Raw genomic sequence first — 27,276 nt, forward strand, 5'->3', positions numbered from 1 at the left:
TACCTTAGCCCGAAGGCAGCGGGGTACCGATGACCAGGCTGGAATTTAATTTTCAACATCTTTATGTGTGAAGATGGAGCTGTTGTACTCACGTGCTACGCTGCTGGAATCGACTGGCTGTCTATGTCAGAATCTTAGTCCGAGTCTCGGATCGAGAGGGCTGCCTGATGTCAAATTTCTTCTTGTGAGTGTTCCTCTCTGAAGATGTTGGGAGTGTTGTCCGGTGTCTTTGACACTATCTCCAACCGATTCGCTCTTCGGTCCCGGAGAGTCTTCTTCAAAAAAGATCTAAAGGCATCACAGGTCCCTTCTTTACATTCCGGGGACAAGCACAAGTTACACATCAAGTGTTGATCTGTGTGCGGGAACTTGGAGTGGCATTGAGGACAGAACCTAAATGGAGTTTGTTCCATTAGCTCAGCATTTTTCGGCTGCACTTAGAGTAGGCTCAAGAAGGGTGTGAACGCCCCTAAGGGAGTAGAACCCACCCAGATGCTGAACATCAGATCAATTAATTCAAGTGTGGAAATATGTGATCGAAATACTATACCATCATCGAAAGAAAGATGGAAAGGAAAGTTCTAAGGAGACCGAACAAAGATCTACCAGAGCAAGAGGAAACACGTCCGAACCCAACGGCGGAGAGAAAACAAGAGGAGGAGTCACTCGATCTCATAGCTCGAAAACATACTTTGAAGAAAAACAACTTGTAACACTCCGGACATTTGATGGCGGACTTACGCAATGCATGTGTATTTACAGCCACACATGCCATTGAACATTTGGTTTTCTGTTTCAAGCCTGCCTGTTCCTGAAACCTGGTGATTTTAGCACAGCAAACCCTTTGTTGATGACATTAGCAGGGAAAAAACAGATGCTTTCTTCTGTAGCATTTTTTTCTCCACTTCCCGCCTTCCTCCCTCTCCCCCACTCCACCCATGAAAAAAACTGAGCTGTATTTAGGCTAATTTCTCGGTCCTCTCCAATGGAATCTACAAACGCTGGATACCTTTAGAATCCCTAGGATGTTGGGAAAAAAAATATAAAATAAAAAGGACACAAACTTGGCATGGATACCTTATGTGGACAAAACTTTATACGGGCCTAAGCACAAACTACCCAAATAGCGAAAAAAGGCTTATTACTAAAGGCCTAGCAGCGAACGCAAGACCACAGTTTCTTTATTTTCAAAGCAGTTATAGTGGCAAGATTATACACTGCCGTATAATGGATTAATCCTTGCGCTCAAAGAATTGAAAAATGGTGGACATTAATATATCACACATTTGAGATTGAAACTGCTTTGCAACTGGTTAAAGGGGAATGAGCAAACTTATTGTTTTGTGAAGAAATGGGGCCCTTGATTACAATGAGTAATTAAAAAGAGAGGAAAGGGAAGAAATGTCCTCCCCAGCCCCTTATTGAAAGGTAAGTGTATAAACTATAGACATATGCGGTGTTGTATATTTGTTGTACATAACTGTTGCACCTATGCCGTCCACATGTCTTTTGCTTTAGATCTCATAATTTAATGGTAGATGTTGTTAGAACTGACAGGATGCCAAATGCAATGGTAATTTTCTACAAATCTTACCGGTTCACCAAATCTTGCAACTTCTGCATGGGTTCTGGCTCTCCATCACGTCCACATGTTAAGATTTCTCGCCCATCGTACACGCGAATTATGCGGTCTGCAGTGTTGATCAAAAAGCAACTGAAAGAAATGAACAGCAGTAACGAAGAGCACAAAGCAAGAGTTGACAAACATTAATTTTTCATCTCATCTTTTACATTCAACATATGAGTTGCCTGCCACATCCAGCAGGGGACATCAAGTCAAAGAAAGGCAGTGGCAGAATTGCATGGAAAGATTATTAAAAATGAGTAGATTGGGTGTTAGAAATTGGACAAACAAGCAAAGGAAATATGGCCCTATGAAGTATGTATGCATAAGAGTAGCGATAAGCAAGGTAGATGAGATCTACTTTGTGTTCTTTCTTCTTGCCAACAAACACACACCAAAACGATTACACCTGATTCTACCCACAACCACGGACAAAGACTATAGTTGCCCAAGTACTAAAAAACTTACACCGTACAACCTGAGGATTTTTTAAAAAGCTGCAAAACTCTGTATTTATTCTCAGTCTTCTTACTGTCTCACTCTGACAGGAGTAATTTAAGGGTGCTTTAGACTGAGACCAAGCTATTTCCTAACTGTTTTTCCCAAACATCAACCCACAGAAAGTACAAGTTCAAACTACACAGGGCTGATTCCACATTTAAGGTCACCCTTCACTTCTTTTTCAAAACCAGGGCATTACTGTATAGCTAACAACCCACAGCTGACACAATCATCACCATGAATTCAGTCACTAACCTTCCCTTCCTTGCAAACTCAATGGATTTAATAGCTGTGGTGTTACTGGTACCGGTTGTCACCCTGAAGGATGCCACAAGGTCTGCAGAATCAGTTTTTAGGACCAGGATCTGGAGAAAAAAAGAAACCATGGGCGATTCTGAAATCACTATTTACAAGCACAACTTTGCTGACAGAAGAAACGTTACATCCTTCCTTTACAGCTCTGAATTATAATACAACTGCAATTTTCCCAGGTCTTGTCATTATTTAGATTTTGGCACATTTTCTTTTTTTAAATATTTTGATTAAATGAATTGTTTAAAAATGAAAGAAAATCAGGAACAGACGGGGAGAGGATACAGACAGCAAGAAATGTAGGGATGCTTGATTTACTTACACGTCCGTCCTGGAGTCACAGTCTAGATACAGAATAAAGTTTGTACTGATTTCCACATTCACACTTTGCAAATCTGCAATGAGAATGTTTATGAGCAAGGCTAAAGTAGCTGCTTTATCCCTGGTTGAATGAGCTTTATGTCTGACTCTTTAGTACTTTATTTGACTTTTGCTAGTAGAGAATTACACGCAATACGCTGCAGACACGATATAAACGCTTTTGAGACCGCAAAACGTATAGTTAATAAAAAGTTGGTTTAACAGCCATTTGTCTTTAGTCTTTTCTAGGTAGGACCTTAATAGCCATCTTGACATCAAGAGCATGATGAACCTTTCTGTCGGTTAAGTCAAGTAAGGGGAAAAAAAAGGCCATGAAATGGACTGACCAATATAAAATTCATTAATTATTTTTGGTAGAGAAAGAGGCGTTGGCCTCCAGTAACCATTCCTCTAAGAGGACTAAACAACGTTTGTTACAACACAAGTCCGTGTGACTCACTTATTCTACAAGCAAAGGTTATAGCTACTAGAAAAACAACTTTCCATGTGAGGTGCTTATGAATAAGTGCAGGGTTTTCAAAAGGAGGAGGAAGACAGATAGAATATGTTTAAACCCAACTGATAAGAAGAATGTCTACACAGAAGGAACCGGTTTTAAGGCCTTCCAGAAAGACCTGAACTACTAGGATTTTTAAAAATGAGGTGCGAATGATGGAGCAGAGTCTTCCGGTAAGCGGGTGAGAGAGGTTAGGTGAATTACAGCAGCTTTCTGGCACTTCAGTCAGTCAAAATATTTCTGATACATCATAAGCAGAATCTCTTGTGCGTGAATGCATAAGAAGACCTAGCATAGGGTCTTGTGTTTGAAAATGTTCATGAACTGATGAAGTGGTCCATGCATTTAAGAACCAGTCTCTTTTCTGGTTCTTTGGACAGGCAAATTCAATCCTTAAACTGCTATTACCAAGGCCATTCCAGCACAATCAATGTCTTTCTGCATCTGGATTGCTTAAATTCGATGATAACCTTTGGGGTTGAGGCTTTGAGGACGTGTTTTTGACCAGCAGATTAGAAGAGAATCTGCCTTTGTGGTTGGGTCCACACTGAATAAAATATCACAAATCAATATATGAAGAATATCATAGTGATTCTGGTTCCTGCTGTCCAGTTGCTGTAAGTTTCTGCTTTTTGCATTTTCTCTGGGGTAAACAAATCCAGCTGCCTATGCCGATATAGGTCGATTATTTGAATAAATAATTACTGAGAACTTATTTGTGGTACTCTGTTTTAGTTCTGCTTGCTAGGTTTCTCAAACTGATGTTTGGCAATGGGAATTTGAGCTGTCCTCAATATGGTCCTTGAGCTCCTCTCTACTTTCCAGTACATAGCTGGGTTTCCCATTTGGATCAACATCATTGCTGATCAAAGATGAGAGGAAGTACATTAGAGCCAAAGGGACTGCCCTCAACGCCACTATATTTATACAATATGATTCCTCTTTCTGACACTATCTGCCTCCTGGACTTGCAATTCTCTGGAGTACACTGCCCATGTGTGGGAGGGGAGTATGTGAAGATCATATGTATGGAAGTTTGGAAAAGACCATCCTTCATTAAGTTGTGACATTTTGTTCAAAAAAGGAAGGATTGCAATGCTGCCACCAATACAGTCAATGTGCCACCCCAATGATATATTGATTCCTATAATCCTCCAGAGATTCTCACGAATTTAAGAGCGAGTAACATTTTAGACTACCCAATGTGCCATTGGATGTTTTTTGTTGAGATTAGCATACAGTACTTCTGATGAATGGGCAACACTCTCCAAAGGACACATTTTGGCTTGGTTTGAGTCTAATAATACTTCCAGACATTGAATAATTTGTGACGGTTTGGGATTTCAGATTGGTTTACATGAAGTTCCAAGCTGTTTACCAATGAAAACATTGTATGAAAGTATTTTACTTTCTCTTTAAAAGACAGTAGTCTTGATATGAATATATGAAAAAACCTTTCTTCTTCCAGTAGGCAGCCATCATCGGCAAGGTCCCTGACAACAAATGAATTGATTTCAGACCATGCTTTGAAGTGGAAGTGTCCATATTGTAGCATACATTTTCTGTGCTTCTGGACAACCGGTACATGAAAATACACATCCTGAAGACCCACAGAGCATTTCCAGTCCTCTGCTGGAGCTAGATAAAATTCTAAACATATTTATTTTACTGATTTGTTTGTTGCTCTCAAGTCCAGAGTTGGGTCCAACTATGAAATACAGAGTATGTTTTTTCCTTGTGAATACTTTGTACCCTCTCCACGTCTCATTTTCTATGAGGTGCTTGCACTTCCTGCCGGAGCTAGATATTGTTAATCAATCTTCATATGCTGTCACTGGACACCATATGAAGAGTCCAGTATGCTGTCTCTTACATTGAAGATCCTGCTCTGGTGGGTAGTATTTCTGACAAGCACAGTGTTGCTACTTTTGACATCAATGGAGCTGTAAAGAGTTCCTTTTTAAAAAATTGTGATTTCATTCTTGTTCCATACACTGTTTTCAAGAGTATTTATGGCGCCTATAGACAGCAGACCTGAAAGAAACATTAGCAGAATAGAGGTGTTTAAAGTTTTCCTGAAGAGAATGTAGTTTGATATCTGTTTCAGCTGCAAAGGAAGTTGGCCCTGAAATATCTGAAAGATCAACCACCAGTCTCAACTTCCTTATATGATCGGAACATGTAGCAGTCATAGAGAACAAGGCATCACAGGTTTTTGCATGTGTTGTGTGTGGAGCGGTTCCAAATATGATTTAAGGACATGACAGACAAATTAAATGGGATACTGAGCTTCGTAGAACACCTCGCCAAAACATCATGGAAAATTAGAATGTTGTCAATCTATAAGGCGACAAATGAATATCTAGGACATGGTAATAGCAAACATTTTCCCACGGGCCACAAAGTTTTGTCTGTGGTGTGACAGAAGGCTGCACGGATGCCAGCAAGGTGGTGGTCGGGGTTGCAGCAGTAGGCATCAGCGGTAAGGTGGGTGTAGGAGAAGCAAAGCATATACTACTGTCTGAATTGCAAAATGTTAAACCAAAAACTTAGGATTAATCCCAGTTTCTTCACTTAACTAAATTGTGTGTTCACAGACAATTGTCAGAGGTTCCTCTTATTCTTTGTCAGAGGTGTCAGTGATTTCCTATTTGAATACCTTGATATGTGTTGTCTTCTTTTCTCAGATTTTTTTAGGTGAGATAGCGTGGCTAGCATCAGCTGGGAGGAGTTACTTTTGAACTCATGGAATCACAACTGGCATTTCTTGACATGTAACCCAAAGAGGTATCTTTCTAAACTTAAGTCTAAGACAATCAGCTTCCATTATCTAGACTTAAGGGATGGGGAAGTCTTCTTTCTTGGTGTATTTATAGATGTCTGCAGCCCTGAGTCTTCAGCTGCCGAAATGTTCTATTTCACGATCAGGTAAAGGTATAGCACTGAATGATTTTGCACATGACACTAAAACTGATGGTTGAATGTACATCAATGTAAATTATTTTTTTTTTAAACATAGGCCCTCATTAGGAGTTTGGCAGGCGGAAAAGGCCGCCAGTGCGGTCTCCTTCCCACTGGCCCTATTATGAATTTCTTACTGGGTTAACGGAGAAATGCACAACAACATTGACGCTGGCTCGTGATACGGCCGGCGGCAATACTGTTGTGCGTCAGGTGCACCAGCACCCGTCGCACAAATCTTGTGTGATGGGGCTGGTCTGGAGGGCCCCCGCACTGCCCGTGCCAAGTGCATGGGCAGTACAGGGGCCCCCAGCACAATGTTGCCACCAGCATTTACATAGCGGTAAAACTGTCATGTAAATGCCGGCGGAGAGAGGGGTCATAATCCCCAGCGCAGCGCTGCCTGCCCGCTGGACCGCCGGCACCGCCAGGCTGTCTGACAGCCAAAAAGTGGCAGTGACAGTGGTCCCACCGTGACGCTTTCACCACAGTTGTAATATCACGGTCAGACTGCTGCTTTGACGGCAGTCCAACCGTGACCCTGGTGGTCTGGTAATCGCCAGGGTCATAATGAGATTCATAGTGTCTTGAAACTTAATTGTTTGACTCTGTGCATAACCTACCCATCGATGTGGTGTTGAAGGTGATAGTCTGAGAGCATTGTCCCTGAAGGTGATCACACAGGCATTGAGTGATTTGTTGTGAATCTTGATGGCAAGCATGACGCCGAATCGCACAAGTTGTAATTTATTTTTTCTTCAGCTACTTACGTGGTAGCTCCATGGGCATAGGTGTCAGTGCTGAAGTGGAGGCAGAGGATCCCACTAGGCTTATCTTTGTGCACTTTAGTATAAGCATCAGAATTAAGACGGACTGGAGTGTTCTCTGATGCTGTCAAGTAACTTTGCAGTCCTTCTGGGTCCTGACATTTGTTGTAGGCTGTGGCAGTCTGGCAAATGCATTATTCAGAAGGCTTGAGGTACCTTTTCAGGCTTTTGCCCATTACAGCCAAAACATCTCACAAAATAAGAAAACATTTCTGATACTAAACCGCAGTCGGATGTCTTAAGTAAATAGCAAAAATAGCTGAAAATAAGCAACTACTAGAGTTATAGAATGCTGCTGTCAGAAGAAAAAAAGCATGACTGAATATCAATCCAAAAAGTGAATACTGCAAAGCCCACAGTTTAGGGATCCTTCTGGTGGGAGGGGGAGATATTATGCCTTTCACATGCTTATGCTTGGTCTTAGGGACAACTCAGTCATTCTGCAGCCTTAAAAGCACACCACAGATTTGTTATATTTCTAAGCAGGCTGGCTGGCTGTTATGTCTATCTTCATGACAGGCTTTGGATTCAGCTTTCTTTTCTTACAGAAGATGTTAGGTTCCTAACAGTTTCATTTTTAGCCAATTGAGATCATTTAATAATTGTTTTTAAAGAAAGAAGTCAAGCATAAAGAAAAGGTGCCAACATTATGGTGGTTAAATGTAATTTTAAAAGAGATGAGTAACAGAGAAATTTATTTTGTTAAAATAGTGTTCTGTAAACCTACATCAAGGTAGAGATAGTCAGCGTTCATTAGTACCTGAGAGAGAGCATATAACAGAGTATTATATACTACCAAGTCAGATTTTATTTTTATATATAGCAGCAATACACTACCTAGGGCTGCTTCAAAGAACAAAGACAAAACAAAACACATAAAGCATCTGATTACCTGGAAAAGTATTATTCAGAAAACAATGTGTAGAAAACGGAAAAGGTAATTACTTGTAATCCCGGTTCTCCTTCATAACAATCTTCACTTAAGTCATAAACATGGAATATCTCTCCCTGTAGGGAATCAGCAGCTCTGCCTCTCCATAATGCACAGCCAGGCAGCTCAAGATCAATTCATTTCAAAAGCATAGTAGGATTTTATTCATTAGGGACCCTATTCACACAGGAAAACTTCAATAAGTAAATCTACAGGTGCAAATTTTGCAGGGTCTCACAAATTTATATCCTCAAAAATGGCATATTTTGAAATCAGTGTCTAGTCAAGCCGAATATGGCAGACATGTTTTAGAGTGCTCTGTCAAGCTGTGCTGAAATCCGACAAAATCTCTGGCTCCCCGGGATCAGGAGACCGGGTGGAACACACTGAGGCAGCACAAATACCCACAACTGTTGACGGCAGACAGCGGCGGCCGCCTCGCTGGCAGATGCAGTGACATTGAGGCCCAGAGACACCACGGTCTGTCAGGCACCTAGGGCAGAGGCTGCTTCCCTGGAGGATATGTGCATTTGGGCCCGGCCGGCGCTGGACCCCCCCCCCCGGCCCTCATTTCATAGTAGCAGACACTACAGGAAGGGCTAAAGCAGCAGATCCTACCCTACAACGAGGCTGTGACAGTGCACATCAGCAGTGCACTCTGAGTACAAACGTCCCGGCGCCCGTGCGAGAAGACATGGTGGCCTTACGCTACTATACCCCCACATAACAGACTATACTGGGGGCACTGGGGCGGGCCGGAGAGCTTGAGGAAGGCCACATGACCCACAAGGACAGCCCACTGGGGCCGTGTGAGGACAGCCCTACGACTGAACATGCACAGCTCCAGGTGAGGCCTGCATGGGAGTGAAGCTTGGCCTGTTCCACTCACGCGCTGAGGCGGGGGGCTGCGGGCAGCTTGGAGATCCGGTTGCGGGTGGGAGAGCGACGAGATATGTGCCTCCCTCTTCCTATAATCTGGAAGCCTAGCTTCTGCGGCCGCTGGGGAGGCCTGAACCAGAATGAATGGCTGCACCCTGGCTGTGCCGAAGAGTTGGGAGTTGAGTCGGCTGTCCCCATGCCGAAAGACCTCCATCTGCTCACACATCTCGCAGGCGAACCCACTGGCTGCGAAGACCTGCTGGAAGACTGCCACTCTGGGAGGGGGGCCGGACAGCGGGAGCCAGTACTGGACTAGTACAGCTGTTGAACACCTCTGGCAGGAGGCGTGAAAAGACACAGGCCCCAGCTGTGAATAATGGAATGAGGGGTGCGGGTCTGGGAGACCTGGAAAAGCTGACCCCAGCGGAAACCTGCAGGCAGTGGGAACTCCCCTGACCCCAGCCACACAACGTTTAACCAACCTGGGACACAATACAGTGGCTGCCTCCACAACAAGCTGGCAGGGGTTCCTGATGCCCCCTAGAGATCACGGAGCACCTGAACATTGACAAGCCGCAGGGGTGTGCCCGACGGTAGGGAGCAGGAGCCGCGACACTGACGTGGATCAGGGATGAGCGGAGGCCTAAGATCTGGCACTTCCCTACTGACGATAGCATCCATCTCCCTAGGATAAAAATTGGAAGAGAGAGATACCTCCCCCCCCCAACACCACCACAATTCTCGTGGGAAACAAAGGGAGTGAGAACTGAAGCACAAAGGGAAAGAACTTTAGAACCTGATGGCACCACCTGGAGGACACCACCACAGATAGATGGCCAAAGACAAACCCTCCGCAGCAACTTAGCAAACCAAAATAGACAAGTTTGCCAAGCAGGCTCCCCAGCCTGATGGGAGCGGGGGCAACAGGAAACATGACACCAGAAGAAAACCCTCCGAACTCAGCAATACTGCAAGCCATCAAGGACATCCCAGAGGGAAGCATGGGTGAACTTAAAATTGACCTCTCTTCAATCCTCGAAGACCTAAGAAACACCACACAATGAGTTACAGAAGTAGAAAGCAGAGTTTCTGAAACGGAAGATAAAATCAAGTCCCATGACACTCATATGGGAATCCTGCAACAACAATTCAACCTCCTGGAGGCCCGCCTGGAAGAAGCGGCGGGGTGGTCCCGCCGCTATAATCTTAGCATCATAGGCATCCCTGAGGGACTGGAGGGATCCTCACCCACACCCTTCATTACAAACTGGCTTTAAAGTTGGATGTCTGAGACTGCTCTCTCAAACTGTTTAGTGGTGGAGAGGGTTCATTGCACCCTAACGGCTAAACCTCCTGTAGAAGCCCCTTCCTGACCCTTCATTGCCAGGTTGCTGAACTTTGCTGACTGCAATGCAATCCTATGGCCGGCGAGGGAGGTGGGCTCCCTGAAGTGTCAGTCAGCCCCCCTGATAGTGTTCCCCGATTATACTCAAAATGTTCAGCAGCAACGACGATCGTTCGTGGAGGTGAAAAGAAAGCTCAGAGTCATGAACATGAAATATATGTTGCTCTTCCCCTTCAGACTAAAAGTCCTCTTTCAAGACAGAACCTTCTTTTTCAACTCATCATTGGACTTGAGGTTGGGTTGAGGAGCACCCCAACTGCGGCAAAGGAACGGTTCCTAACTGGGTCGGAAGGACGAGGAAACAAATCCTAGGCAGAGTCGGTGATTTAGAGACAGGAGAGCTCGATCACTAGGCTCTGAGAGACACATCGCCTTCAAAGTCTTAGATGGCGCACAGCTACACGACTCACAGGCCATTCCCTGACCTGGCCTTACATAAAGCCTTAGATGCCATCCTCACTATACTGCTACATGCTCATACCGTTACACAAGGTGCAGGCACACACTTCTATGACACTTGGCCCATGTTAACCCTGCACTTTGACAGCCACTACGCACAGGAATTCTTGGTGTATGTTCTAAGTTCACAGTTCAGTTATAAAAGGAGTTTTTTTTGTGGGTGGTGGAGGTATTCTAGGAGACGGAAGAGACACACTCCATAGGCGCACAACAGGTACTTCCAGTTGGTGAAGTATGGGGAGGGCAGCACAAGGGAGGGGGAGAGGAGAAGATGTTTCCTAGTTATATGTTATTTTCCATGACCAAACTTTGATTCCCAAACAGAAGAAACACGCAGGATGATACACACCCTCCAGACTCGTCTCCTACTCCTCCACTCACATAACAGCCATGACACCCCCACATGAGAGTAAGTACTAAAATGACACCGCTGAATTCCATATCGCTCCCATCTTGGAACATAAACAGCCCGCTCGACAGGCTTAAATGAGGAGCAGTACAAAAATTGGCCAATCATCATGGGGCAGATGTCCACTTGCTACAAGAGATACACTTAATGGCCAACAAATGCCCTTTCTTGGCCTGTCAAGATTATAGCCATGTCTACCATGCAGGGGGGGCAGATAAATGGCAATCACTGGCTCCCTGGGGGGCTTCCCACTCTCCACTGTTAGCATGTACGCCCCCATCTGCGTCATTTCTGTCCGCCTTGGGGGAACTTCTAAGTGAGATGCCGGAGAAACCCTGGGGGGTGGGGGGGATTTTAATAGGTAAGTGACCCCGACTTGGCCACTCTGGCTGCATGCAGGGGAAGGGCCACACCTTACTTTCGAACTTACTGGTTAACACAATGGCAATAGACATTTGGAGGGCTCACCACCCCAAAAAACGGAGTTACTCCTTTTACTCCAGGGCACTCCGCTCCTTTTCCAGACTGAATTACTTCATTGTTCTTCAACACGATGGCCACTGAGTGAAAAATACACACATGATGGCACATGCCTCTCAGACCACTCACCCCTGTGGATGGAGATGGAGTGGCCATACACTGGAAGCTAAATAGGTGGCTTCTACCGGATGAGGAATTCAGGGAGGCGTGCAAGCCAATGGGCCAGGAATTCTCTGTGTCGGAAGCTGGCCTGGTGTGTGGTGGGTACCTATGGTACTTTACACCTTATACCAAATCCAGGTATCCCCTCTTAGGGAAGTGTAGGCAGTGTCCAGAAGCCAGGTTCTCTAGAGGTAGCTGTGGATGAGCAGCCAAGGCTTATCTAGGAAACATGCAGAGCTCATGCAATACCACTGTAGTCACACAGCACTTACACACATGAAAGAAAACACTCAGTACAAAAATAAAGGTACTTTATTTTTGGGAATAAATCACCACAAAATACTAGACAGGTGACTCACCCTTAGGAGGTAAGTAATACACTAAATATATACACTAGCAATCAGAAACAGGCACAGAAAAGGTTAGAAAACAGTGCAAGCAATAATAACCAATAGTGACCCTATGGGGAGCACAAACCATATACTAAAGCGACCAGGAATGCAGGAGTAAAATACTAGATTTTCACCCAAGCCACCCAAAAGGAGAAAAAGAAGACACCCAGAGAGGACTGCAAGAAAACCAGCGGTGAATTCCTCAAGAAAGGAGACCTGTGGCGAGAGTGGACCAAGTCCAAGAGTCACAATGGAGTCCAGGAGGAGTAGGAGGTGCTACCCACCCAGCTGTGGATGCAGGAGTTGGTCGACGGTTCTGAAGAACAGGTCAGCACTGCAGCCTCGGAACCAGAGAAGCATTCCAGATGGATGCAGAAGGGGTCCCACGCCAGAAGGAAGATTGGAGACGGGTGTTGGTGCAGGATTTCCACCAACAAGCCTTGGCAAAGGCAAACATGCAGATAGTGGATAATAGGTGATGCCGGGGTCCAGCAAGGCCCAGGAGGACTCAACTTAGGAGTGGGAGTACCAGGGGACCCTCAGCGTCGCAGAGAGTCCACAGGAGCAGATGCAGCACCCACAGGTCGGGGACACAGGAGTTGCAGATGAAGGCCACGCAGCACTACAGAAGTGGATCCCACGCCACCAGAGAACCATGCAGGATGCTGTACTTTGCAAGATGGAGTGCTGGGGGCTGGAGCTATGTGTCGTCTGAAGATCCCTTGGAGGAGATGCAAACAAGCCGTGGCAGCTCTAAGAGATGCAGTGAATGGGGGTACTGTCCTGCTTGGGAAGGGAAATGCTTACCTCCACCAAAGTTGGACAGCTGGCAGAGAGGATGAAGAGGACTACTCTTGTCTACCACCTGTGATGCAGGATCCACACAGCTCAGCAAGAGAGGGGATACACGCAGCCAGTGGTCACTTGATGTAGGTGCCTGCGGTTGCAGGGAAGTGACTCCAAAGGAGATTCCATCTTCTTCTTGTGCAGGCTGAAGAGTTGCAGACTTCTGAGGATGCACAGCGAGGAAACTGTTGCAAAGCTGGCAGGAACTCTGGATACAATGTTGCAGAAGAGACTTTCTCGTGGATCTGCAGCTTGTAGGTTCCTGGAGGGTCCAGTCGCGGATCCAGAGGCCACAAGTCGAAGCAGAGGATTGCAGAGGAGTCTTGCTGGAATCTTGCAAGCCGAATCAGAGGACCCACCCAAAAGAGAGACCCTAAATAGCCCAGAAAGGGGGATTGGGCACCTAACGAGATAAGCACTTATCAGGAGGGGGCTTTGACGTCACCTGTCTGGCCTGCCACTCAGATGCTCCCAGAATTCCCTGCCAACCTTAGAATCAAGATGGCAGACCTCAGGGACCCCTCTAGAGGAGCTCTGGGCACCACCATTGGGGTGGTGATAGACAGGGGAGTGGTCACTCCCCTTTCCAAAGTCCTGTTTCGCACCAGAGCCGGGACTTGGGGTCCCTGAACTGGTGTGGACTAGTTTATGTACGGAGGCCACAAAATGTGCCCTGCAAAGTAAACCAGTGGCTTGGGAAGGCTACCCCTCCCAAGCCAGTCACACCTATTTCCAAAGGGAGAGGGAGGGTGTTACCTCTCTCTCCCAAAAGGAAATCCTGTGTTCTGCCTTCCTGGGCTTGATCAGATCAAGCGGCAGGAGGGCAGAAACCTGTCTGAGGGGCGGCAGCAACTGGGCTGCCCGGAAAACCCTGTAAGACTGGTGGTAGCAATGCTGGAGTCCTCTAAGGAGCCCCCAGAGTGCATGGAATCATAACTCCAATACTTGCAACAGTATTGGGGTATGATTCCAACATGTTTGATACCAAACATGCCCAGGTGCGGAGTTACCATTATGTAGCTGGACATAGGTAGTGACCTATGTCCAGTACACGCGTAAAATGGTGTCCCTGCACTCACAAAATCCAGGAAAATGGACCTGGGGTTTGTGGAGGCACCTCTGGTAGTGCTGGGGTGCCCTCACACACAGGTACCCGCACCCTGCCCTCTGGGCTGAGAGGGCCTACCATAGGGGTGAGTTACAGTAACCTGGTGCAGTGACCTGTAGTGAAACCGGGTGCGTGCACCCAGTTCACACAGACTGCAATGGCAGGTCTGCAGAACACTTTGAATGGGCTCCCTATGGGTGGCAGAACAACTGCTGCATCCCATAGGAATCCCCCGGAACCCCAATGCCCTGGGTACCTAGGTACCATATACTAGGGACTTTCATGGGGGGGACCCAGTATGCCAATTGTAGGAACAAAAAGGTACAATTTAGAGGAGAGAGCAAAATTACTGGGGTCCTGGTTAGCAGGAACCCGGCAGACACAGTCAAGCACACTGACACCAGGAAGAAAATAGAGGGTAACTATGACAAGAAAGAGGGCACTTTCCTACACTCGGACACAAATCTGGGGACTGTTGACTCGTATGGGGTCACCTGGGAGGCGCAAAAGGCCACTCTAAGGGGAGGCATTATTAGTTTCACCAAGGGAAGGCAAATTCTCCTCCATCAGTAAATCGAGGACCTTGAATCAAGGGTATTTGGCCTAGAAAAAGAATATCTCGACTAGCACCAAAACAAGACTCTCTGGGAATCCCTATGTGCGCAATAGATTTTAAAACAGGAACTCACTCAAGAAGCAACAAGAACTGCGTTTACCACTGGGGCGATAAGTCCAGTAAAACGCTACACTGGCTCAGCACACCATGACAATCCAGCTCCCCTTTTGCATTCCTGGAAAAGAAAGATGGCACTTGTGTCACGGGTAGAGGGCAGACGGCGTAGGAATTTGCAACCTCATGCGCTCAACTATATGCCTCTGAACAAAACGGCCCACCCGATGACTTAAAGCAGTTTGTCACTGATATACCATTGCCACAACTCCCAACCGAGGCACATGACTCCTTAGAAACAGAGGTGACTGAAGAGGAACTTAGAGGGGCCTTTGGGAGAATTCAGGCTGGGAAGGCGTCCGGGACCAGCAGATTTCCAGTGGAATTCAGGCAGCTGTTGTGGCCCACCTCCAGTCCTCTGTTGCTCAAAATGTTCAGAGAAGCTCTAAAGCAGGGAGAACTTCACCAACCCCCTGACCTACGCACAGCAACAATAGTGGTCATACCGAAGCCAGGTCTACCAGGCACTTGTTGTGAGCAATTTAGACCAATTTGGAGGCAAAGATATGGGCCAAAGTACTAGCGCATATGTTGGTGAAAGTCATGCACCATGTAGTCCACCTGCATCAATCCGTTTTTTGGCCCACAGAGCCACCAGACCCAATATTCAGAAGGCTTATAACGCTGTAGAAATGAGTAAGGACTTACCAGGTCACCAGGCACTTGTGGTAGTGGACTTCCAAAAGCCGTCTGACATGGTGGAGTGGGACTTCTTTTTACCCTGCTCCGTCAATACGGTTTTGGCCCTTGCTTTATCAGCTACATCTGCCTCTTATATTTACGTGTAAGCATGCAGGTGGGTGTTGGAGAAGCAGTATCGGAGTGGTTCAAGGATCAGTGGGAAACCCGCCAGGGCGGCCCCCGATCCGTGCTCCCGTTCATGCTGGCCACTGAACCTTTGATGGTGTGTGTAGGAAAATGACCCTTGTTGCAGTTACCCCCCAACACTTTTTGCTCGATATTGATGCTGGCTTGACTTGAGTGTGCTGGGATCCTGCTAACCAGGCCCCTGCACCAGTGTTCTTTCACTAACAATGTACCATTGTTTCCACAACTGGCACACTCCTGGCCCACAGATAAGTCCCTTGTAAAAGATACCAGTGGTACCAAGGGACCTGCTAGCACGGAAGGTCCCTAAGGGCTGCACCATGTGTTGTGTCAACCCTAAGGGGCTCCTCACCTAACACATGCACACTGCCATTGTAGATTGTGTGTGTTGGTGGGGAGAAAAAGGCAAAGTCGACATGGCATCACCCTCAGGGTGCCATGCACACAAAACACTGCCTGTGGCATAGGTAAGTCACCCCTCTAGCAGGCCTTAAAGCCCGAAGGCAGGGTGCACTATACCACAAGTGAGGGCATAGCTGCATGAGCGATAGGCCCCTACAGTGTCTAAGTCCATTCTTAGACACTGTAAGCACAGTGTGGCCATATTAAGTATATGGTCTGGGAGTTTGTCAAAGCGAACTCCACAATTCCTTAATGACTACACTAAATACTGGGAAGTTTGGTATCAAACGTCTCAGAATAATAAACCTACACTGATGCCAGTGTTGGATTTATTTATAAAATGCACACAGAGGGCATCTTAGAGATGCCCCCTGTATTTTACCCAATCCTTCAGTGCAGGACTGACTGTGCCACCCTACCACTGAGAGACGAGTTTCTGACTTCCTGGGTGAGAGCATTTGTGCTCTCTGGGGCCAGAAACAAAGCCTACACTGGGAGGAGGTGCTTCACACCTCCCCCCTGCAGGAACTGAAACACCTAGCGGTGAGCCTTGAAGGCTCAGGCTTTGTGTTACAATGCCCCAGGGCACTCCAGATAGTGGAGATGCCCAGCCCCCGGACAAAGCCCCACTTTTGGCAGCAAGTCCAGAGGGATAATTAGGAAAAACAGGGATGAGTCACCACCTCAGCCAGGACCACCCCTAAGGTGTCCAGAGCTGAAGTGACCCCCTTTTTGCAGAATCCTCCATCTTGGTTTGGAGGATCTAGGCCAATAGGGATAGGAATGTGTTCCCCTCCCCAAAGGGAGTGAGCACAGGGAGGGTTTAGCCACCCTTAGGGACAGTAGCCATTGGCTACTGCCCTCTGACCCCTAAAACACCCCTAAATCTTGTATTTAAGGGCTCCCTGAACCAAGCTAGTCAAATTCCTGAAGAACTCAAGAAGGAAGGACTGCTGAGCTGAAAACCCCTCAGAGAAGAGGAGACACCAACTGACTCAGCCCCAGCCTTACCAGCTCGTCTCCTGCTTCAAAAAGCTGCAAGAAAAAAAAGCAAAGCTTTCTACAGGACCAGCGACCCCTGAAAGGCCTCCAGGGGACTGAATGCATCACCGAGGACCAAGAAACTCCCGTGGACAGCAGACCTGTTCAAAGAGAAGACAAAGAAACCACCTTTAAAGGGACTCTCACCTCACTCCAGAAGTGTGAGTCAACTACTCTGCACCCGATGCCCCTGTCCCGTGTCCAGACAAACCAACTAGCCAAAGAGGACCCAGGTGGCTCTGACGATGTGTCCATCCTGGGCTGACCTCTCTACATCTCTACGACGACACCTGCAGAGGGAATCCCGAGGACCCCCCTGACCGTGACTGCCCAGGATGAAGATATCCGTCGCCTGGAGAAGCACTGCACACGCAGCCCCCAGGCCAGTGAGTAACCGACCACCTAAGCAGCAACGACCAGCAGGCAGCCCTCACACTTGCCCTATCGGTAGCTTGCCTGAGAGGCCCAACTGTCCCCTGTCTGCAGCGCCTAAGTGACCCACGGGTCCCTCCATAGAGTTCTACTGAGAACCTGACGCCCTGTTTGCACACTGCACCCTGCCGCCCCCGTGCCACTGAGGGTGTGGTCTTTGTGCCTACCTGGGACCCCTCCAGTACTCCAACACGTCCTAGTCTCCTAGCCCTCCGAAAACACGGGTACCTACCTGCAAGCAGACCGGAACCGGAGTACCCCCTGTCTTCACAGGGGTCCACATTATTTTGGCTCCTGTTTGACCTCTGCACCTAACCGGCCCTGTGTTGCTGGGTTTTTGGGGTTATCTTAAACCCCCAACGGTGGGCTACCTATGCCCCGGAGATTGAACCCGCAAGTTTGTTACTTACCTCAAAAACTGTACTTTACTTACGTCCCCCAGGAACTGTTGAAAATTGCAGTGTCCACTTTAAAAAAAGATTTTTTCCATTTTCAAGAAAACGGTGTACATTGTTGAATCATTCGTAAGTATTACTGTGTAAAGTACCTTTCATTTAATGTACTTATCTGCTAAATGAATTTTGTGGTTCTAGAACTAAATTAACAAAAGAATATGTTTCTATATAAAAACATATTGGCCTGGAGTTAAGTCATTGAGTTTTTGTTTTCATGTATTGCCTGTGTGCGTACAACAAATGCTTAACACTACGCTCTGATAAGCCTAACTGCTCGACCACACTACCACAAACAGAGCATTAGTATTATCTATTATTGCTTCTGTCAAGCCTCTTGGGGAACCTATATATATGTCACTTACCCAGTGTACATCTGTTCGTGGCATGAGACACTGCAGATTCACATGCTGTGCATTATCCTGCCATCTAGTGTTGGGCTCGGAGTGTTACAAGCTGTTTTTCTTCTAAGAAGTCTTTTCGAGTCACAAGACCAAGTGACTCCTCCCTTTCAGCTCCATTGCGCATGGGCGTCTACTCCATCTTAGATTGTTTTCCCCGCAGAGGGTGAGGTAGGAGTTGTGAGTATATTAGATATGCCCATGCAATGGAGTAGGTAAGTATGTACTTGATGTGTATCAAAAGAATATTTATTTACAGGTGGCTGCCTTACAAATTTCTGTCATAGGTATACTCCCAAGAAAAACCTTTGTGGCGCCTTTCTTCCTAGTGGAATGTGCTCTTGGTGTAATAAGTAAATCTCTTTTTGCTTTAATATAGCAAGTTTGAATACATTTAACTATCCATCTGGCGATGCCTTGTTTGGATATAGGATTACCTGCATGAGGTTTTTGGAAGGCTACAAACAATTGTTTTGTTTTACGAAATTGTTTTGTTCTGTCAATGTAATACATTAGTGCTCTTTTTATGTCTAATGTATGTAAGGCTCTTTCAGCTACTGAGTCTGGTTGCGGAAAGAAGACTGGGAGTTCAACAGTTTGGTTTAGGTGGAATGGTGATATGACCTTTGGTAAGAATTTGGGATTTGTACGGAGAACCACTTTATGTTTATGTATTTGTATAAAGGGTTCCTGAATAGTAAATGCTTGTATCTCACTTTCTCTTCTAAGTGATGTGATAGCTATTAGATAGGCTACTTTCCAAGTCAGATATTGCATTTCACAAGAATGCATGGGTTCGAATGGTGGGCCCATGAGTCGTGGTAATACAATATTAAGGTTCCACGAAGGTACTGGTGGTGTCCTTGGGGGTATGATTCTTTTTAGTCCCTCCATAAATGCTTTAATGACTGGGATTCAAAAAAGCGATGTTGTATGTGTAATCTGCAGATAGGCAGATATTGCAGTGAGATGTATTTTAATGGATGAGAATGCTAGATTAGACTTTTGTAAGTGTAATAAGTAGCTTACAATGTCCTTTGTGGAGGCATGTAGTGGTTGAATCTGATTAGTGTGGTAGTAGCAAACAAATCTTTTCCATTTGTTTACGTAACAATGTCTTGTTGTAGGTTTTCTAGCTTGTTTAATGACCTCCATACACTCTTAACTCTTGTATAAGGTTTAAATGTCCTAATTCTAAATCTTCAGGAGCCAGATTGCTAGATTGAGTGATGCTGGATTAGAGTGTCTGATCTGTTGTTTGTGTTGTGTTAACAGATCTGGTATGTTTGGTAATTTGATGTGAGGTACTACTGATAAATCCAACAGCGTTGTGTACCACGGTTGGCGAGCCCAGGTTGGTGCTATGAGTCTTAGTTTGAGTTTGTTTTGACTTAGTTTGTTGACCAGATAAGGAATGAGTGGGAGAGGGGGAAAAGCGTAAGCAAATATCCCTGACCAACTGATCCATAGTGCATTGTCCTTGGATTGAGGGTGTGGGAACCTGGACGCGAAGTTTTGGCATTTTGCGTTTTCTTTTGTTGCGAATAGGTCTATGTTTGGTGCTCCCCAGAGGAGGAAGTGATCCTGTAAGATCTGGGGATGAATTTCCCATTTGTGAGTTTGCTGGTGATCTCGACTGAGATTGTCAGCTAACTGGTTCTGAATGCCTGGTATGTATTGTGCTATCAGGCAAATGTAATTGTGAATTGCCCAATGCCAAATCTTTTGTGCTAAGAGACACAGTTGTGACAAGTGTGTCCCCCCTTGTTTGTTGAGATAATACATTGTTGTCATGTTGTCGGTTTTGACAAGAATGTGTTTGTGGGCTACCAGTGGTTGAAATGCTTTTAATGCTAGAAACACTGCTAACAGTTCCAAATGATTTATGTGAAGTTGTTTGTGTTGATTGTCCCATTGACCATGTATGCTGTGATTGTTGAGGTGTGCTCCCCACCCCATCATGAAAGCATCTGTTTTGATAACAGCTTGAGGCACTGGGTCTTGGAATGGCTGCCCTTTCTTTAAATTTATAGGGTTCCACCATTGAAGCGAGAAGTGTGTTTGGCGGTCTATCAACACTAGATCTTGAAGTTGACCCTGTGCTTGTGTCCATTGTTTTGCTAGGCACTGTTGTAAGGGCCACATGTGTAATCTTGCATTTGGGACAACGACTATGCATGAAGACATCATGCCTAGAAGTTTCATTACAAACCTTACTGGGTAGTGTTGATTTGACTGTATGCTTGATGTTATATTTTGGAACGTTTGGACCCTTTGTGGGCTTGGAGTGGCAATTGCCTTTTGTGTGTTGAGTGTTGCTCCCAAGTATTGTTGTATTTGGGATGGTTGCAGATGTGATTTCTGGTAATTTATAGAGAACCCTATTTTGTGTAGAGTTTCTATGACGTATTGCGTGTGAAGAAGACACTGTTGTTGAGTGTTGGTTTTTATTAGCCAGTCGTCTAAATATGGTAATACGTGCATGTGCTGTCTCCTTATGTGAGTGGCTACTACTGCTAGGCATTTTGTGAATACCCTTGGGGCCGCTGTTATCCCGAACGGTTGCACTTTGAATTGATAGTGTACGCCGTGCATTACAAACCTTAAGTATTTTCTGGGAGAAGGATGGATGGGTATGTGGAAATACGCATCCTTGAGATCCAATGTTGACATGTAGTCCTCCTTTTTTAGTAAGGGAACCACGTCTTGAAGTGTTACCATGTGGAAGTGGTCTGATTTGATGAAGAGATTCAGTGTTCTGAGATCTAAGATAGGTCTTACCGTTTTGTCCTTTTTTGGAATTAGGAAATATAGTGAGTAGACGCCTGTTCCTTTCTGATGGTTGGGTACTAGCTCTATTGCTTGTTTTTGTAATAGTGCTTGCACTTCTATTTGTAATAGGTCTAAGTGTTGTTTGGACAGATTGTGTGCTCTTGGTGGCACATTTGGAGGGAAACTTGTGAATTCTATGCAATAACCATGTTGGATAATGGAGAGGACCCATGCGTCTGTGATAATATGTGTCCAGTTTTGATAATATGCGGTCAGCCTCCCCCCCACAGGGGATAAGTGTTGGGGTTTTGTGACATTGAAGTCACTGTTTGGTCTGGCTTGTTTTGTTTGGCTGGAACTTTCCCCTTCCTCTGGGAATTGTCCTCTATAGGAACCACAAAACCCTCCCCTTTGATATTGTGCCTGATAGGTGGGTCTGGTTTAAGAGGTGGAAGGCTTTGGTGTTTGCTGTCGAAAACCTCCTCTGAATTGTGGTTTCCTAAAGGTGCCTCTGACTTGTGGGGAGTGGAGCGCGCCTATGGCTTTGGCCATGTCCGTGTCTTTTTTTTTTTTTACTTTTCAATTGCTGTGTCCACTTCTGGCCCAAACAATTGTTCTTGGTTAAATGGCATGTTCAACGCCGCTTGTTGGATCTCTGGCTTGAATCCAGAGCTTCTTAACCATGCATGCCTGCGAATGGTTACCGCTGTGTTGACCGTTCGTGCTGCCGTGTCTGCCGAGTCTAGTGCGGACCTTATCTGGTTGTTGGATATGGCCTGTCCTTCTTCCACAACCTGCTGGGCACGTTTCTGGTGTTCTTTGGGCAAGTGCTGTATGATGTGTTGCATCTCGTCCCAGTGTGCACTGTCGTAGCGAGCAAGTAGGTCTTGCGAATTAGCAATCCGCCATTGATTGGCTGCTTGTGCTGCCACTCGTTTGCCCGCTGCGTCAAACTTTCTGCTCTCTTTGTCAGGCGGTGGAGAGTCTCCTGACGATTGAGAGTTTGCTCTCTTTCTTGCTGCTCCTACAACCACTGAGTTCGGTGTAAGTTGTTGTGCTATGAACACAGGATCCGTTGGGGGAGGCTTGTACTTCTTCTCAACCCTAGCCGTGATAGCCCTTCCTTTAACTGGCTCCTGGAATACTTGTTTTGCATGTTTGAGCATACCCGGGAGCATTGGCAGACTCTGATAGGAAGCGTGGGTGGATGCCAAGGTGTTAAACAGGCTCTGAATGCATTGCTACGTTGTGGAACGTAGCTGCCCTGGATAGTACCTGCGTATATGCAGAACTGTCCTGTGGAGGGGACGGCTTTGTTGGATAACAATCCGGACTGTTATCCGATACTGGTGCATCATATAAGTTCCATGCATCAGCATCATCCTGTGTCATCCCTGTATGTGTGGTTGACTGCATTGGAGGTGTTCCCACTGGAGACAGTTGTGGTGTGTGTGGTGGGGACAGTTGTGGTGAAAACCTTGGTGGTTGGGATTTGTCTCTAACCACCTTGCCTTAGGCTGCATTTCTGTCTCCTGAAATGCCAGTTTTCTTTTAGACTTGATTGGAGGGAGAGTTTGTATTTTTCCAGTCTCTTTCTGGATATGCAACCTCCTTTGTGTACGGTCCAGTTCGTACATACTTAATTCCTGCTCAAACCTATGTCTTACCCTCATTTGGCTGGAAAGTCCTTGCTCTTCTGTGTAAGAGCTTCTTTTCAGCTCCGAAGCCGCTTTTTTCGGTACCAAGGTTTCAGATATAGTCTTTTTCGGTTCCGATGATATTTTTCTCACTTTGGGGGAGTCAAACTCTCGGTGTCGAGAGCGTTCGTTGCCGGAATCTCGACCGGAGTCGGAAGCTTCGGCAAATCCCTGCCCTTTTTTGGTGCCGATATTTGGTCACCTTCTTTTCGATGGGTTAAGCCATGGCCTGTTGGCGGTGGGGTCCCCTTGGCCTTAAAGATCTTTGTGTGAGTTTTGGACGGGGCAGGTTTACTCACTGTTTGCTGCACCGTCGAGGTTTGGTCACTTTCGGATTCGTCTGAGTCAGATCCCTCGATGGAAATGTTTTCCTCCTCTCCAACGTCAAGTTGCTCTCTCGGTGTCTACGCCATTTGCGGTCTTCTTGCTCGTCAAACTCGGAGGGTCTTTTTTGATCGAAATGCTCGAAAAGCCTCGCAAGTATCCTCCCTGTGTTCCGATGATAAACACAGATTACAGACCAGGTGCTGGTCTGTATAGGGATACTTCGAATGACACTTCGGACAGAAGCGGAAGGGGGTCCGGTCCATTAGTCTTCGACGATGGGTGTGGTCGGGCCGACCAGGCCCCGCTGAAGAACGGAAGCCCCGAAGGGCCGCCGGAGCGCTCTTGCTGTCGGTGCCGATACAATAACACTAACCCGGTACGGAACGAGAACAATACAGTCGAATTTTCGATAATTTTGCTAACTTTCCTGATTCGAAATACGGAGCGAAGAGGAACACGTCCGAACCCAATTGCGGAAAGAAAACAATCTAAGATTGAGTCGACGCCCATGAGCAATGGAGCCGAAAGGGAGGAGTCACTCGGTCTCGTGACTCGAAAAGACTTCTTCGAAGAAAAACAACTTGTAACACTCCGAACCCAACACTAGATGGCAGGATAATGCACAGAATGTGTATCTGCAGCTACACATGCCACCGAACACATAGGGCTGCGGGGGAGTTCGGACTGCCGCCAAAGCAGCGGTCCAGCCACCACATTACAAACGTGGTGGAGCCGCCACGGTCGGACCACTGACACCGTCAGGTTGCTGCCAGCCTGGCGGTCTCGGCGGTGCCCCTGGGATTACGAGTCCCCTTTCTGCTAGCCTTTGCATGGCGGTAGCCCCGCCATGGAAAGGCTGGCGGAAAGTGGGTGCCAGGGGGCCCTGCCGGGGGCTCCCTTGGTCAGCCCCGTAGCAATTTCCAATGCTGCTGCTCAATTACGAGCCGGCATCAATGTTAAGGCCCTGTTCACTGCTGTTCCCGCCCACCAGCCCTGCAGTGAACTCGTAATAGGGCCGGCGGTGTTCTGGCCGCAATGGTGGTCAGGTGGCGGTACGAGTTTGGCGGGCAGCCTCTGCCGCCTGCCAAGCTTGTACTGAGGCCCATAATCTGAATTCAGTGCTCCAGCAACTGGGTAAAGACATTAAATATTGGCCCTCCATGCCATTGTACTTGATGGGCTGCTCAATCATCTTCAAAATGGTAGCCCTCCTGAGACTTCTATATCAACTTAAAAACTTCCTCTCTACAATTAAGCGTTCCTTCTTTGAGAAAGTCAACGGAGTGTTGCGAAATCTGTTATGGAACAGTGAGACCCCTCACGTTTCTCTTGACAAATGCTTCCGACCAGGGTTCGCGGTAGGCCTCGCCACACTTGATCTATGTTTCTACTATAAAGTGACAAACTTACTAGTCCTAAATGAATGGTGGTTCAAGGGCTACGATGACCCAGTGTATGCCTTAGAGGGATGGCTCTTATGCCGCACTAACCTGCCCCACTTGCTTCACGGAGGAGCCGCCCCGAGTCGAACACCCTCCGCTACCAACAGTGCTCATGGTGTGGAAGGAGGTGGCGTGAGAAATGGCTTGGGCCTCTTAGTTCGAACTCGACACCCCATTGTGGCATGGGACCAGACTCTCTTATGTAGCGACTTTGAAAGGATTCACGCCATGGGATCTCATAGGAGTATCGACATTCACAGATATCATGCGGAATGGGGTCTTGAAATCCTTTATGGATCTCCAGGATGAATATCATCTCCACTGCTCCCAGTTCCTTCGTTACCTACAATTGCGCTGTGCCATAAAGCAATACCTACCAATGGATGGGGATGTCTCTGAAAACTCCCCTCTGGAACCTAAATTACGATATAAAAGAGCACTAATTGTCGGATATCTATTGAATGCTGACCTACAATGCACAAGTTTGTATCCCTGGGTAAGGGTTGCATGGGAGGCGGACCTGGAACCACTTGCCGACGACTGGCTAGACGAACAGGTAGCCCTGCACGAGGCGTCGATAACCTCACAATTCAGGCGTACTCAGTTTAAAATCATACACCACATACAATCATTCGCACTGGGCTACACAAAATGAGACTGAGACCCACAGATCACTGCTTGAGATGCGAGCAGGAAGAAGGTAACCTGCTACATAATCTCTGGCAGTGCCCGGCCATCCAAAATAACTGGTCGTGCATCCTGAGCACCCCAAGAGAGGTGTTGGGTTGTCCAATCCTCAGGGACCCCAAACTGGTCCTACTCAGTATTTTAGCAGACACTGGGGGTAATAGGTACCAGAAATCGTTGTTGTAGTTTGGGCCTTGTGTTAGCTAAAAGAGACTTTCTCCAGCACTCAAAGTAAACCTCCACCCGCCACTCACTAAGTGATCTACTAGCATGGACTATTGCATGCCCCTTGAAAGGTTGATATACCAGGGACGGGGTTGCCCCCAAAAACACAGGAAGATATGGCAGGGGAAGCCATTTGTTACAACTTTACGCTGTGTTTGTTTATGTGCTTGTACACTGAATGTGTGGTTGTTTTTACTGCAAAAAACAAATAAAAAGTGTTTTAAAAAAAAATCCCTCTTGTAAGTCCTGCTCCTTCTCTTGCAAGGACAACAATGTGTTACGCCTAATGGTCTACAGCACTGCAGAAATAAGCAATATTGTTATTGTACTGATCTCAGATGGTTAGGCTGCAGAATTCATTAATTGGAAAGTCACCTAAAGCCGCTCCTTTATGGAAAAAAAAGAAGTAATTGGCTTCAAAGGATGGAGTATGGTAGTTTTTTTGGCAACAGATGGTTACTGTATGAACAAAAGCTATCTGACGATGGACTGTTCAGATGTTGTTGATAGTGTATAAAAGGGCCATAATTAAACAGTTGTTTGTTTTGATTTTCTGGTATTTTTCACAGTATACAGGTAAGGCTCTTGTAGAATGCTAAGGGGAGATCTCTCTCCATGAGACATGGGCTGGAAATACAGTTCATTTTTAGAAGAGAAGGAGGGAGTGTTCTTGAAAGTCCCTTGAATGTTTGTAGAACACAGTGCAACGTTCTTGGACTAAGACTGCTTGAATCTCACTCATTCTCTAAGCTGAAGATCCCCACTGTGCTTTGCAAGAAAGATGCTGAGGACAGGATGTATACAGGGCTTAGAAGGGATGATCCATCAATTTTCAGAGTACAATATTATGTTCCCATTGAAGAGATGGTATCAGACCTAGTGGGATAAATGACATTTCCTTGTTCAACACCCAAAGCACCTGAGCTAGGGTCAGCATCTTGAACTTTTCCTGTCTGAGGAACCAATTCAAGATCCTCAGGTCCAGGATTGGTCTCAACCGACCATCCTTCTTGGGAATCAGGAAATACCTTGAGTAACAACCTCGACCCCTTTCCTGCTCTGGGACCAACTCTACCGCGCCCTTTGAAAGGAGGACTTGTACCTCCTGTTCTAGCAACAGGAGGTGTTCTTCTGAACAATAAGATGGGCGGGGCGGGATGAGGGGCGGGAACTCCCGAAAGGGAAGGGTGTAGCCTTTTCCCACAATACTGAGAACCCAAGTGTCCGTTGTAATAGTCTTCCACTTGCGGAGAAAATGCTGTAATCTTCCCCCTACAGGAGAGGAGTGAGTGGGAAATGGTGGAAGCCTAAGGCTGCTTTCCCTGCTGCACCCCTCCAGAGGACGAAGAAGAGGCAGAGTGCTGCTGAGAGGCTCCTCTGGTGCGGGCCCTCCCTCTCCCTCTAAAAGATCTATAGGGATGGGAAGAGGCAGGTTGCTGGAATCTCCCCCGAAAGGAAGAGGAGGAAGAGCCACGCCCAAATCCCCGAAACCTCCTGAAAATCCTGGAAGAGGTAGAGGAAGAAGGAGCTTGGAGTCCTAGCGATTTGGCTGTGGCCCTGCTCTCCTTAAAACGTTCCAAGGCCGAATCTGCCTTGGCGCCAAACAGCTTGTCCCCATCAAAAGGGAGATCCAATAGGGTTGACTGCACATCTGCAGAAAACCCCGA

At 46.5% G+C, this 27,276-nt stretch overlaps 1 protein-coding gene across 8 annotated transcripts in view; it reads right to left on the bottom strand.

Annotated features, from left to right (window-relative positions):
- The window catches only part of RBBP5 (RB binding protein 5, histone lysine methyltransferase complex subunit), a 570,252-nt gene that overhangs the window by 447,882 nt on the left and 95,094 nt on the right, over positions 1-27,276 (bottom strand). For all 8 annotated transcript variants that reach the window (XM_069238534.1, XM_069238530.1, XM_069238526.1 and 5 more), the window contains exons 6-7: positions 2,381-2,490; positions 1,595-1,714 (exon numbers count right to left, since the gene is read on the bottom strand). In XM_069238534.1, the coding sequence (XP_069094635.1) occupies positions 1,595-1,714; positions 2,381-2,490 (230 nt within the window). The remainder of the gene's footprint in view (positions 1-1,594; positions 1,715-2,380; positions 2,491-27,276) is intronic.

The sequence above is a fragment of the Pleurodeles waltl genome, chromosome 6 (assembly GCF_031143425.1).
Source record: "Pleurodeles waltl isolate 20211129_DDA chromosome 6, aPleWal1.hap1.20221129, whole genome shotgun sequence".
NCBI classification, from domain to species: domain Eukaryota; kingdom Metazoa; phylum Chordata; class Amphibia; order Caudata; family Salamandridae; genus Pleurodeles; species Pleurodeles waltl.